The sequence below is a fragment of the Castor canadensis genome, chromosome X, assembly GCF_047511655.1.
Source record: "Castor canadensis chromosome X, mCasCan1.hap1v2, whole genome shotgun sequence".
NCBI classification, from domain to species: domain Eukaryota; kingdom Metazoa; phylum Chordata; class Mammalia; order Rodentia; family Castoridae; genus Castor; species Castor canadensis.
The window spans coordinates 6,343,410-6,358,411 of NC_133405.1; the positions used below are offsets into that span (position 1 = coordinate 6,343,410).

The 15,002-nt window shown below is 38.2% G+C and overlaps 1 protein-coding gene across 3 annotated transcripts in view; it reads right to left on the reverse strand.

Annotated features, from left to right (window-relative positions):
- Positions 1 to 15,002, reverse strand: part of Aff2 (ALF transcription elongation factor 2) — a 478,328-nt gene that overhangs the window by 190,501 nt on the left and 272,825 nt on the right. For 2 of the 3 annotated variants that reach the window (XM_074064171.1, XM_074064172.1), the window contains exon 4: positions 7,306 to 7,350. The exons of the other annotated variant lie outside the window; for it this stretch is intronic. In XM_074064171.1, coding sequence (XP_073920272.1) covers positions 7,306 to 7,350 — 45 coding nt within the window. The remainder of the gene's footprint in view (positions 1 to 7,305; positions 7,351 to 15,002) is intronic. 3 annotated transcript variants of the gene reach the window in all.

Sequence of the window (15,002 nt, forward strand, 5' to 3'; positions counted from 1 at the left end):
TTCTGGCACATGTTTTCACAGGCTGCATATGTGTATGTGTGTTTTATATACATTTTATGGTGATTCTATTTATTATTATTTTCACTATTATTATTGTAGTAACAAAGTTTCTTCCAGGACAAGTGAGTGCTCTTGCTGAATTCCAGAAGACCAGCAGGACATGAGTGTACAACTGAGTGAGGGCCTTTGGCCTTATTTCAGTCTTATCAACCAAAATTGGCCCTGCAATCTATCTGCAAAATAGTATCTCACTCTTCCACCTTTCGTCACCAGCAAATGCTTTACAGAAATAGGGCTTATTTATGGAATTTCTCATTCAATCCTGACATCGTTACTTCTCAACATATTTGTCAGATGTGGTGCACGAAAGGTCACATTTCCAACTTTCCCATTATTCCAATATTGTTTTTGCTTTTTACCCTAAAAATTAGTGTGTCTATGTCCCAGATCCATGACCATAGGAATCTCCTTTTGGTTTCTTCCCTGTTTGGCCTTCACAAAATCATATGGCCCAGTCTATTTGATGTCTTCTGGTAGGCTCAACTAATGAGTTTAAACCTATATTTCTCATTCTCCTTAATGCTTTTAGTGATATACAGGAGAAAGAACAAGCCTTGCTTTATTACTTCATTCTTTCATTTCAAAGCTGGAAGATACCTACCAAATTGATTCTGAGATGCTCCTTTCTTCATGCATTTTCCAATCACTGGTTGTGCTTTTACTCATATGCAAACGGAATGGTTCACTTCCTTGTATTATCTCTTTCTCTCTCAGCTCAATCCTACTAGCACAACCAGGACAAAAAGGCTAGCTCTCAAACAACAGTTGGAAGCTATTACTTCTTATAGATAAGACCCCAGTGCTTTTTGGCAAACCAGTACGTTGTTTCATTATCCTTTCTGTATACTCCAGATAGAGAAAGCAGGTGTAAATTCTACACATGGCTTAAATTCTCACCTGCTTTCATTCAATTCAATAGAAAATAATAAATCACCATATTCATAAAAAGAAACAGGGTGACAGAAAACAGACTTATTTTTATAGCACACCTAAGATATATAGGGACCCATATATCTACCCAGCTATTTTAAAGCAACTACTCTTGCTCCCTCCTGGACCTCTAAATGCTGGTTGCTAAGTTACTCATATTTGGCATCATCTCTTCCCTGACATCTCTCCACATTTGACAGGTTCCCATGATTCACTGGGCCAGCCACCTCGTTGCTCATATTAGTCACTTTCCCAATGACGTCTGTAAAATTATTTAAAATTCACCTCATGTAGTGACTGCAAATCCCCAGATTCCACATGAAAATATTTAAACTGCTTGACAGGCTCTAAGTGCATTTGGAAGCACACTGGATGGCTTACCTATGTTGTTCACATAATAGTTGTTAAAATTAAATTTAGCATCTCTCTTCTGGGTTGGTTTGTACTTGAGAAAAGAGGCAATGATTACTGGGAAGCAAATAATGGGTAATATCTCTTATGGGCTAATTTGGATGCATGAATAGCTCACCTCACATATGCATGGTATGTATTAAGTCCATTAGTGCTTTGAATTAGCTTCAGAAAAGGTAATACTCCACATAATTTACCCAGTCAAGGGCATTTTCACCTGCTGACAAATTTACATATTTTTCCAGTGTCATTAAGCAGGAACTAGTCATCAGATTAGTACAGGGTACAATCATAAGTTAGTTCATTTATTTGACTCCATCAATGTTAACATTAATTATAGTTTAAATTGCATTTAGCAACTGTCATCTTTTTTGGATGGAACACTATATTAGTATTTTAAGAAACTATAATTTTAAAAGTCTATACAACAATAGGGTAGGCACTTTTAGAAACATTCCAGAAAGATTAGTATTTAAGACAGTTATACAGAAAATTGTTTGCTTGATTCCATTTCAACATTATTTATAAATTAATTTGACAAGATATAAAATCAGTTGCCTAATTATTTGTTAAATTTATAAAAGAAATTCTACTGAAATGTGCTTGATTATGCTGCATAGTTATGATAATATAATCAAATTCCCTTTCAAACATAATTGTCTGACCAATTTTGTTCCTGATCCATTTTTTCTCACTCATAACATGAGCTTTTTCCTTTGTTTCCCTCTTAAAAATATAAAATTGCAAGTACTGTATATAGTTGTCCTGTAATTATTTGGTAAGTTCTTTCTACACTAAAATTGTACTGTAAACTAAAACACAAATCTAATAAGTAGAATTGCCACAATTTAGGATGATATAAACACAGATCATTCTGTAATCAAAAAGAGGTACCACGTAGGTGTTTACCAACCTGATCCACATGGCAAGGGGAATTGTAAGAAGATAAAATTTATCAAATCAAGTTCCTAAATCCTAGCTAGCAAATCAGCATCCCTCATAAACAGTAAATTACCCTTATAGATGTTTGCTTATGAAATTATCAACTACAGAAGGTACTTTGCTAGGAAACACAATCTGTTCAATATCAAATATAAGAGAAGCATGTTATCTGCATTTTTGACTTTAGAAAGGATTTAACTGAGTTGACATTTTAAGTAAATTCTTGGGAGGAACAAATAAATCATACTATTGCAGAACAAATAACCATTGAACATCCATCCTTAGCTAGCAGCATTTAGAGCATGCTATACTTCCTGGCTTAACTCTTGCAGAAATGATGACTCTAGGACACATGAAACCCCATAAAGCTCAGAAAAGAAGCTGCTGCTGGTGCCCATATTATTACCTATGAGCAGCTTAGGAATCCCTCTTATGATAGATGACTTGTAACCTAAAAACACCATCACTGGGACTAGAGCTGTATTAGTTTTCATTTCTGTTTGCACTCAAGAGGCTTGACTCTAAAGAGTAAATGGCATGCTGACAGAAGCAAGCTCACAAGCTGGACCGTGCCACACTGATTGCTGCTTTAAGTTTCTGATTTGCAAAATTTATAATAAGCAATATTATGCTTGACAAGTAGCAAAGACATCTGAGTTTATACAGCTTGTTTTGTGAGAGGTCAATTTGGTGGAAAGGTCTTATAGACTAGTGAATTCTGGTTTGTTTGAAAGGCTACTTGAGGTTATTTTGGTATGATTAAATTTGTACAAATTAAGGAACCAACTATAGCTAAAGTGAATTATTTGTTGATGCAGTTATAATGTTACTCATAAAGTAGACTGGAGCCTGTTAAATAAGGACAGATCAAGTAAACCAATAGGACCATAAGCAATGGATTGAATGATAGTTGTCAGAGACCTAAGAAAGTGTGACCTGGGGAAAATTGCTTCATCTCTCTGAGTTTCATTCTTTACTGTTCTGCAAAGTATGACTAACAATACAACTTGAGAGTTGCTGGAAAGATTCAAAGACATATATGGTTAAGGATTACACATGGCATATAGGACATGGCACATTACTATTATTATTTTTTTCATTGTTATTAGTGAATTTACTATTGTTGTCTTTATTATTATTTTAAGTGAGATAGGAAAATATTAAAGAATAACAAAAAGGGAAAATTAATTGCTTAGATCTGTTCAAATTATGTTGGTCTGCCAGTATTCTTAAAATTGCCAGTAATGTCAACCATTGTCTGAAGGAAATTTTTTAAAATCAAGAGACTTTCTATGTAGAGTTGGAGTAGGGTGACTGGCCACTGTAGGTATAGTGCAAAGATCACTAGATTTAAAAAGCAAAAACCATGTTCTATCCTACTGCCATATGCTACTCCTGTAGCATACTCCTGTCCTTGGGTGCAGCTCATTTAACCTTTTTGGTCCCTGATTTTCTGAACTAATAAGAAACTATCTTATTGCCTATAATCAAAATTATACAATGCAGTTGAAGAGCTTAGTATAGTAGTCAACTGCCCTGGGAAAATAAAGTGGCCTATCAGGTCAAGTTAGCATGCTGTAATGTGATTGTGCCTGCAAGGGCATGAGGACAAGAAGCAAAGTATTAGAAGATCAGACAAAGTGGGCTCTTGCATATTATAAGAACCAGATGCAGGAGAGAGAAGTGGAAACACTAGTTTGAAAGGGAGCTGAGCCCCTTGTCATAGAAATTGTGAGAGGGGCTTTCAATGAAAGTCAACTGGTTTGAATTTGAACAGTATTTTGAGAAACGGGGTCCAAATAAAATTCAGGAGGGAAAAGCATTTCCATTGCCCGGGGAACTGAGAGCAGAGACTGGGGGTAGGTTGTATTGTACTTGGTTAATAAAAGAAGTCTATCCAGTGTGGTGAAGTAGGTTTTCATGTGTTTGCTTGTCAGGTTGTAGAGGGGAAAAGAGGGGATCAGGGAGGTGGGAAAGTTGGGAAAGCAAATAAGATGTGCAGTTTAAAGATTCCTTCACTGAAGAACGAAATGTTATCATTCGCTGGTAAATGGATGGAATTGGAGAACATCATTCTGAGTGAGGTTAGCCTGGCCCAAAAGACCAAAAATCGTATGTTCTCCCTCATATGTGGACATTAGATCAAGGGCAAACACAACAAGGGGATTGGACTATGAGCACATGATAAAAGCGAGAGCACACAAGGGAGGGGTGAGCATAGGTAAGACACCTGAAAAACTAGCTAGCATTTGTTGCCCTTAATGCAGAGAAACTAAAGCAGATACCTTAAAGCAACTGAGGCCAATAAGAAAAGGGGACCAGGAACTAGAGGAAAGGTTAGATCAAAAAGAATTAACCTAGAAGGTAACACACACGCACAGGAAATCAATGTGAGTCAATGCCCTGTATAGCTATCCTTATCTCAACCAGCAAAAACCCTTGTTCCTTCCTATTATTGCTTATACTCTCTCTACAACAAAATTAGAAATAAGGGCAAAATAGTTTCTGCTGGGTATTGAGGGGGTGGGGGGGAGAGGGAGGGGGTGGAGTGGGTGGTAAGGGAGGGGGTGGAGGCAGGGGGGAGAAATGACCCAAGCCTTGTATGCACATATGAATAATAAAAGGAAAAAAAAAGATTCCTTCACTGGAGGGGGTGGGAAGGGAGTAATTAGGCACTGGTTTTTAAGGAAGAGATGGAATAACCACATAGCTAGTAAGTAAGGGAATCTTAGGAGCAACTGGAAGCCAGTTCTTCTTCCTTTTGGGAAAGTGCTCCTTCCTCTGCATAGTTCCACTTGAGTGAAGGGAGATGACTGCTCTTGAATCCACGTCATTTGAAAAGCACTGAGTCAGGAGAGGGGGACAAAAAGAGAATAGGTACTTTCCCCTAAGAAGGAGGCAGATGGGAAGCGAAGAGACAAACAGACTTAATGTGGAAACATCCCCAGCTCTCCAAGGCCCTCAGACCAACAAGAATGTAAACATGTGATTAAAAGAAAAAAAAAGGCCAGCAAACAGACTCTGTTGTGACATGCAATGTGGTCTATAAAAGAATTAGTAATAAATTTGGGACACAAACTTCAGAAAACTTATTTTATTTAAATATGGGGAATGAAACATTCCATTCTTCAATAAAGGAAATCCCATTCATTAATGGTGTTGGTGAAAAAGAAAGAATTCTATACAATCTATAGCACTTCAGAAAAATGACATTTCCCTGGGCTCTTCCTCTTTCAAGAACAACAGAAGAATTTTTGTTACTTTCTCAAAGGGTAATATCTTTTATGAACTTATTAAGGTAACCTGCTTTTCTTTCCATAGTTAAGGGAAATTCTGTTGTTTCTGTAAGTGGCCAGTCTCTGGCAGGTGTTCCCCCACCCTTCCTCACTGAGTTGGTGTTTGAACCATCAAGGAACTGGGGCTGGTCACTCCTAAGTAGAGAATTCAATTGTGACAAGGTTGGTGGTGATTTTGAGATGGGTCTAGCATTCGTTTGGGAGTTAAGAAAAAGACCTGAGTGACTGACTTCATTTATGCTTGTGACCCAGGGAGGAAAAAAGAAAAACAATTTATTGTCTAAACTACAGTAAGACATTTCTTTCATTGTTGCCTTTCTTTAAGGAAGGTAGCTGACAGCAAGCAAGAATTGAGTGTATTTTCCTTGTGTCCATTCAACAGGAGGAAGAAACTGGCTGAGTTCGTAGGGTGCATCATGTTTGTGGATTTTTCAACAGCTCCCTTATCTCCATTCAAGACCCAGGGCTCCAGGAACAGATAACTGAAGGATTGCTGGGCTGTTATCTTATCTTACAAAAGTGGCCAGCGTATGCTTAATCCATACAGTCTCATCGCTGATCCAGATTGTATGATTCTTCTCTATAATGGCTAGTAGTAATGTCATTGGGCTGACATAGTTGCAGGGATGACCACAAGAGGGGAAATCAGTGGCAGGATAACTTGAAAGTAAACAGATTTCTCCTCTTTACTACTCCTTTGCCTGCATTTTCATGACTTGCTTCAAACACTGGGCTGTTGAGAGGGCTCTTACCTAGGGGAAGGGACTCAGGAGGGAGCTGGGGGTTTTGGTTAGTGAGGAAAGGGGTTGCTGAATTTTTATTGGCACACAGATTTTTTTTCTTTTCCAGACCAAAAAAAACAAAACTATAATGTTTTCAATGGGTTACACTGGTCATCATTTATCTACCTAGCATTTATACACCACTTGGCAGCTTATAAAAGAATTAGGGAAAAGTATTATAATCCTCTTTTACAGACAAGGAAGTTATTTGTCCAAAGTCACAGAAGTGACTAATAGCAAAGCCAGGACAAGAAGTTACTCCCATGAGTCTTCTTCTTGAGATATCATCTTGCCTTATGATATCAATTGCCAGACATAGTAGATGGATACATTTTTCTCACTTGCTTTTGCCTTCACATTCAGGAAACAAAAAGGGTTAGTAGACACCTATTTTAACTTTGTTCTTCATCCATTGAATTCTCACATATAAGTCCACTCTTATAAGTAGCACTGACTATAACATGCCATGATTGGCCAGTCTCTCCTTTACATTCTTCTCCACCTCCCACATCTCATACCCTCATTAGAAGCCATAATCTCCATCACAATATTCTATCAAAAGTATATGGAGAAGCAGCAGTAATGTTCCACTGAGAGTCCAGAAAATTAAAGATTTAGGGTATGGTGCTTGAATGGGGGAAAGTTTCTGAAAGAAGGTCATGAGTCTCTGTTCAGGACTGAAAAGGAAGGCCTACAAGATGCAGAAGTTTAGTGGCATTAGAGGAGGGAGAGAGGACAGGTAAAAGATGACACAGTTGGTAGAAGCAGAGTGAAAGGATTCCTCATCATGATACTCCTTGAAACAGAACAGTAATTCTTTCAACAATGTAAGCAGATGGATTGCTTCATTATTAAAAGACATGGAAATAAAAGTTTAAACTCACCCGCAAGATTTCCTCAACACAGCTTGGATCACTGGGAAGGCTTACCTAAAATAAACACATAAAATAAATACAATTTAGCTATTCTTAGAGAAGCTTATTGCATAATAGTTTACTCTGTAGGACAAACTGTAAATAAAGAAAAACTATCTGTCCAAGTTTTTCCTTATTAAAGACAGAGCAGCAAGATCTTCAAATGTTCAATTTTGTTTTACTTTAATGAAGGAGTAAAATCACAGTACAAGGTGCAAAGAGAAAGTGATTCATTGTTCTGTCACTAATTTGCTGTGGGACACTGAGCCATTCTGTCTCTCTCTCTGGCTTCTTTTTAATCATCTCCAAAGACAGAGATTAACCTCAGGATCCTTAAGGCATATTTAAACCTCAGACATATTTTAGTATATTGTTGATTTTAAACATGAGGCCTATATAAAATATTTCTATGATTAAATTGAGTCCTTGATGTTGGGAGTCCAACAAGATGCCTAATTTTTACCAAAACACAAAGACTGCACTCTTGTGTACATTGCAGCCCTGCAGTGGAACTTCAAGAGAATCTCAGACATATACCAAATGAATACTGTGAACCATCTTTCCTTGTGTGACACCATCCTAATCAATCCAAATTCAAGTCAATAGCAGACTTACTCCACGTCAAGCACATGGTCCTTTCCTCCAGGAGCTCTGTAATCAGTGAAAGCAAGGAGCCAAGTACCAACATAAGACCCCAGCTACACAGAAGTGTATGATGAGGGACTTGGAGAAATGCCTGCTGATCACACTGCTACTTCTCCAGGTTATGAGCATCCCCCAGACTTTCCTAAGTGACCCTTTCACACCTTCACACTCTCCAGGATTGCCATTTGATCACTTCTGATTCTCTTCTGTTCTGAAAGGGAGAACAATGGGTCTCTTTCATTCACTGCCTTGAGCATCTATATGACCCAGGCCTCTTGTAACAGCAGTTTGTTACTCTAACATATCAATCTGAGTTCAACAATATTTGAGGAAATGGAAAATAGACTATAACACCAGATTTCCTCAATGTGAAAAAGACACATTAAAATGGAGCAAATCTTCAATTGACATTAAAATTATTACTGTACATACATTATTTTCAACTAGCATTTATTGAACATCTTCTACATGTAAGGGTCTCTGCTCCAGAGAGCATAAAATCCCAAGTAGGGGATGCAGACTGAGACTTAGCCATCAATAACAAGTGGCTATCTATCTTGAATTACCTGGTACAGTTCCAGAATAAACTTGTTACACTGTGTAATTATTGGTAGTATACATTTTCATCCTCAAAAATGTCCCTGTTTGGATGACAAATTATAGAGTCACTCTTCTAGTTACAATAGTACTCTTAATACTGGGTAAAAGAAACAATACAAGAAAAGGCTCAAAATGGCTACAAATACAATGCAAAGAACCTTAAATTACAGGTTTCAGATAGGAAACCACTGGTGGTTTAGCCTAGTACAGTTCATTCATTCATTCATTCACTCAACAAATACTTTTTGAAAGTCCAGTACTATGCACCAGGCTGGTGCTAGGAAGGGATACAATGGGAAGCAAAAGGAGACCCAGTTTCATCCTCACAGTTTTCAGACAGACAGGAAGGCAGATATGATGAATTGCATAGTGAATACAAAAATGTAACAGTGGTAAGTGCTACAAAGATATTCTCGTGTACGCTAGCTATACAAAATAAAATGTTCTATGTCCAAATAAGTGTGGAAAATGCTGCAATTCACATCTCCGTCTTGGAGACCCATAAGTCAAATCAAAGGCTATGAGACACCTGCTTAATCATTTTAAGTCCAAACATTTCCAACTTGCTTGACTCTTGAATTTTGGGGTTTTTAGCTTTATGTTTTTTTTTCAATGAGCTATTGTTGTTCATACAATGTGCATTTTCAGAACATTAATTAGGAGATGCTGGTCTAACATAATACAGGATTATAAAATTCAATTTATAATTCTTAACAACAAATAAAATCTCATTCCATTGCTCAATGCTCCAGTAAATCTTTTTTTCCAAGATAATTCTTGAACTTCTAACAAATACCTTCCCCAAACGCAAAAGTAAAAAGGATTATAACAAAGTCTTAAATCTTCAATATCATTGTTCCATTTTATCAGTATAGGCTGCCTAGGTTAAACGTGTATGTAAGTCCTCATGTAAAGGTCTTTGTTCTCCTTTTCCCCAGAAACAAATCAATGTTAATTTTAAAATTTAAAGAAGAAAAATATCAGGAACATACACATACAGCAAAAGCATTTGCTTATGAGTCAAGAGTTGGATGGGAGTCTTGGTTTTACCACTTGGGAATAGGACTTAGCATCCTTCAGCGTTCCAGTTTTCCTGACTATAAAATAAAACATAAAATAAAATAATAATCACAATATGTGTCCATTTTTATGGGGCTTCTATGAGAATCAAATGAAAGAAGAGATGTGAGTGTGCTCTGCGTTCTATAAAACTCCACATGTTGAGTGAAATTAGTGCCCTTATCCTGTTATTCTTCTTATTTCTATTATCAAAAGTCCAGTCTTCCTGTCTTTTCAAGGTAAGAGCTGACTTACTCTTCCCATCTGCAAATATCACCCCCAGTCTTGGAATTACAGATATCCATTTCTTTATTGGAGGAAATACTGTCAAAGGAGAAGAAGCTGTGGACTCTGGGGTTTTTCAGCAAATCTAATAAGGACGATCAGAATCAGCAATGATCAGGATTGAGAATTCTACTGACAAGAGCAGTCAAATCAATGTGCACCCACACCCGTGTTTGAATATTTCCTAAAAAAGAAAATACTGGAATCCAACATTCTCATGAAGTCACTAGTTCCACAAATTCATCTAGCCCAGCTCTACAGCTGGTTTCTCTGCACTAACTCAATTGGAGCTGCTAGTGCTTCTTAATTAACCGGCAAACATTTCCTACATGCCTAGAACAGTGCTGCACATGGTGGTTGGTAACACAAATAACTATGAGACTTGGCTTCTTTCTCTCCGAGTTAAACGTCTAGATGGGACAAGAAAACAAACAATTAGAGACCCACTGGGACATACATTGTAAGGTAGCCTTGACAAGGGTAATAGGATCGTATTCATTCACAGTCTGCCTATTCATCAGATCTCCCATTTACTTCATTAGACAACAAATCCTGATTGAGCTCACACTGTGCTCAGGATGGTGCCAAAGGGGAGGATTTAAAGACTGAAGACAACATCACTTCTGCCACGAACACTCCACGCAAATGGGAGAGACAACATTCACAGGGGAAACAGACAATACAGAACAGGGGGACTCTTTTAAGTGCCAGGGGAAGGGTACTTACCGGATTCACGGACAGAGGCATGTCGGACAGAAGTTCCCAGCTGCAGATGTCTTCATTGTAGTCCTCACTCCATATGGGAATGAGAGGCCAAGGATTTGACATGGCTGAGAAGTGGTGGGGCCACCTGAGGCCACTTCAGTGTCTCAGCCCCTGTAGCAGTGGGGCCACTTGAGGCCACTTCATTCTCTGAGCCCCTGTGGCACTGCACCAGGGTTACTCTGCACACTAGAGGAAAGCTGAACTAAAGCCAGGGCTGGATTTTGTCCTCTGGCACTCTCTAGGTCTCTCTCAGGCACACCCTTACCATCTCTCTCGGTAATTCTGGAGGACTCACTCACACAGGTGTGAAAGAAAGAGACTGAGGAAGAAAACTAGTGGAAGTACTGGGATTAGAACTGTTGCCCCGTTGTGTTGCGACACTGCCACCTTCTCCTCTTTTTAAATCCACTCTTGAGTATTCAGATAGTCCACAAAGCATAAGTTAGCCACTAAAAGCCATAGCGTCTTTTCATATTCCCCCTCTCCGCCCCCTCCTCCTAGAGCAGAAAGCAAGTTGCACAAGGATGAAACACAGGGGAGGCTGTGCTCTCACTCCTGGCCTCAGAAGACTCTCCTGTGCTGGGCAGGGATGTGATCCTCTGAGGGCCAAGGAAGGGAGGCTTACATGGTCAGGCAACTGTTGAGTTGACTGAGAGTGCTCACAAGTGCCTACCCTCTGTACATCTGACAGTGCAAGCAGTAGAGAGACCACGCACAGATCATCTGCCTGGTGATAAACACGTATCTTAAGGAAATGATAAGGGTGCCTTTAAATCATCAAATATTCAATTAACTGCAGCAACAATACATGAATTGCATAGGATGTTTTAATCATTCTGGAATTAATCAGTTTGGAGCATACTTCTTGGTGATTACAGAAATATAAGATATCAAAAATACCCTGTTTGTGGCATTGAGAGACATAAGCAGAAGCTAGAGCTAATAGAAAACATGGAGATTAATGTAAAACATTAAAAAGAATGATATCACATGGTTAACCCAGAGGACCTCAATGCATGCCTCTGAGTACATTATTGCTGAGGTCATTTTTTTCCCTAAAATCATCCCGAGGTTGTCCCACAATACCTGACAATTAAAGCTCACTATTCTAGGCATATTTCACTTTAACAAAGACTTCTCAAAGTAAAAATTAAAACTTGAAAACTTAGTTGCAATTTAAATAACTGGCCCAATTAAATAATATTTACAACTGACACTGATGCCTTTTCCACCACATTTATCCCCAGGATTGATTTATGGGATACAGGGCTCCCTGGCATGGTATTACTAATAAAATGGAAACTCAGGTTGGTATTGTAATACCAAATGAGTTTTCAGCCTTTTTTAATATTTTTAATTCCCATCATTGGTCATTTGTAAAAATGTTGAGCAGCAGCCTCTATGTTATTATTTGCATGTGTTTTGAGATCCCTTTAACTCCCTATCCATGAAGTCCCAAGCTTCCAAAATGAATTTGGAAAACTACAAACTTAATTCACATTAGGATCTGTCTGTCCCTTGCTTTCTGGCTCATCTTAACCTGTCCCTAGTCTAGTTTGTATTCATGAGTCTATGATTAAATGGGAACAGTTAATATTACATAAGCTGTACACAGAAGTCCTCAGGTAATATAACTTTAATCAAAACAAAAAATGTTTCACAACAGTTACACAGTTCTGCCAAACCAGCTCATCTTCCAATTTCATTTTAATGCCGCAAAAAGTCCTGGGCGTCCAAAGAGTTAGTGTTTACTTTAAAATACTGCTTCTGGCCAATTTTTAAGAAAGCCTCATGTTCAAAATACCTCATGTAAAGCAATCTAATATTTACCATTCCCTGTAAGAAAGGAAAGAACAAAAAGGAGAGCATGATGCTCAAAAGAATTCAACATATGCCATTTTAAGACAAATACAGAAAATGACCTTTTGTAACAAAACTAAAAAGGAAGAGGGAGAAATAAGCTTTTATTTATTTGAGCAAATAAATGAGATAATTTACTATACTGTATTTTCTGGAGCCACCAAGGGGTCTTTGTAGTTCAACAGACTGGGATTCAAATCTTAGCTCTGAAACTTAACTGACTTTGTGACCTTGGGCAAACCACTTGAACTTCTTTGGGTCTCTGTTTACCTATCTATCCAAGACAATAAAAAAATCTACTAAGATTTTTGTGAGGTTGAAATGAAGTGAGGTATATCAGAGTACTTTAGCCCATAGTAGGTGTGTGTTAAGTCTCCATCAATACCTTCTATTCTAAGTCCCCTCAAAGGCCCTTGCAAAGGCATCAGCATCATAAGCTTAGGGACCACTGAGGAGGTACTTTGGTCATCTTATAAACTGGCCCCTGTGACATCTTATGAATTGATATCTTGCTAACGTGACATCTTGCTAATTGATAAAACCTCTTCAAGGACCCAGTTTATAGAGATTCAGGCTGCTGCTCCATCTGCTTGTTCTCACTGAAGGTGACAAAGAAGGCTGGAGATTGGACTTGAGGGGATATAATAATGGAGAACAGTGGCAGTAGGGGACAGGCAGGGTGGGCTACATGCTTCATTGTGAGGACATCTCTTCACTGATTATATTAGGTATGGACAAGGGAAGAATGGATATGCAGAAAGGCCCATCATGTGCTGAGAGTACCTACTGGCAGATGGAATTTCAAGTGAAGAGTACTTAATTCTGTGGGTTCTGAATAGCCATTAACTCACTGTTCATTTATTTGGCCTAGTAACTAGTTTCTATAGAACAGTGAGTTATACTCAGGCGGGGGTGTATGTGTATGTGTGTGTGTGCGTGTGTTTTACAGACTTAAAGGAATACAAGGTATATATCTAGAAATATTACTCTAACAAACGAAGAACCCATGTGGAAGTGCCTGATTGCTTAATTCACATTCTTCCAAGGAGGCCCTGCCTCTGGTCACTTGGTCTAGTCAGTGGGGTTATTGTGGCTAGTCCTTCATTCTTGGCTCATCGTCTGTCTTCTCCTTCTGTTTGCCAGCCTCCCAGACTCTGCCCTGACTTGTTTGCCCTTTATTCCTATGCTCTTCTTGACTTTTTTTCCTACTCTTTAGGGTCTTTCCCCAAACACAAAAGCATTCTGGCCATGATCTCATCCTCTTAAAATACCCAGGTATTCTTCTGACTCCTTAGGGTCTGTGGTATTCCCACTTCAGTCCTGTGCAAGTCCTAGCACTGCAGCCCAGGCCATTTAAGATTAGTTCTTCTGGCAAAAGAAAAGAATATAAACATATAGATGAACAAACTAAACAATTGTAAAGCAGTGATCTCATTTTTAGATAAACTATCTTATAAAGTAGTGAAAAGAACAATATATGGACAGTCAGAAAATGGCAGCTCCATTTCCAAGCTCTTCCACTAATTAGCTGTGTGATTTGAGACAATGTACTTCCTCATTCTCCAGCTTATCCAGTTAAAGGCATGGGGATATATTATAAGTTCACACTGTTTTGTATCTCACATACCAGTACAAAAATAATAAGGGATACATGTAGAATATTACCAAGTTTATTTAGTCAATAAAGGACACGATGAAACAAAAACAACTACTATCACTGCTATTTTGTAAAAGAAAGGCCATAATAACATCCAAAAGTTCTGAAGGTCATAATCTCAAAAGAAAGGAGCATTTCTTCCAAATATAAGCCAGGTAGCAAACTTATGATGTTATGATGTTGATCAAACACACATATATATGCACATGCATACATGCACATATGCATACACACACACACACCATTGTTCTTATATTTCCTATTTTGCCAAAGAATAACAATAACTTCACCTTGGGCTGGTGGCCAGGTAAGATAATCTTTCATTATGCAAACCTTATTTAGTGTTGAGGAAAAAGTAAGAGGGAAGGAATGGAGAAGTGAGTAAACAATTCCTCCTGTGAAAGAGGGTAGAGAAATAGGAAGTGGTGATATGGGGTCAAGATTTCGTCTTGTTCTTAAGAAGGCTCACAGTAAGGTGAATTTATATGCCAATATGTATAATTTAGTGGTTAGGGGAAACGTGTTACGGAAGAGAAACTGAATGATTATAAAGCCAAAGTCTTTGAGAAACAAAATGCAGATCAGGACACAACAAGGGTTGGGGGGAGGGACCTGATTGAGGAGCATGGACTCTTCTATTGTTTCAAGAAGGAAGGCAGAGTACCTAGGTACATAATCAAGGGGTTGGTGAAAATAAACATGAGAAAATGTGGTGGTACATATCTGATTATATCTGTTTATATCTATGAAAGTATGTGGCAAAGTCATCAGCTGAAAACATGGTATAGTTATGGGA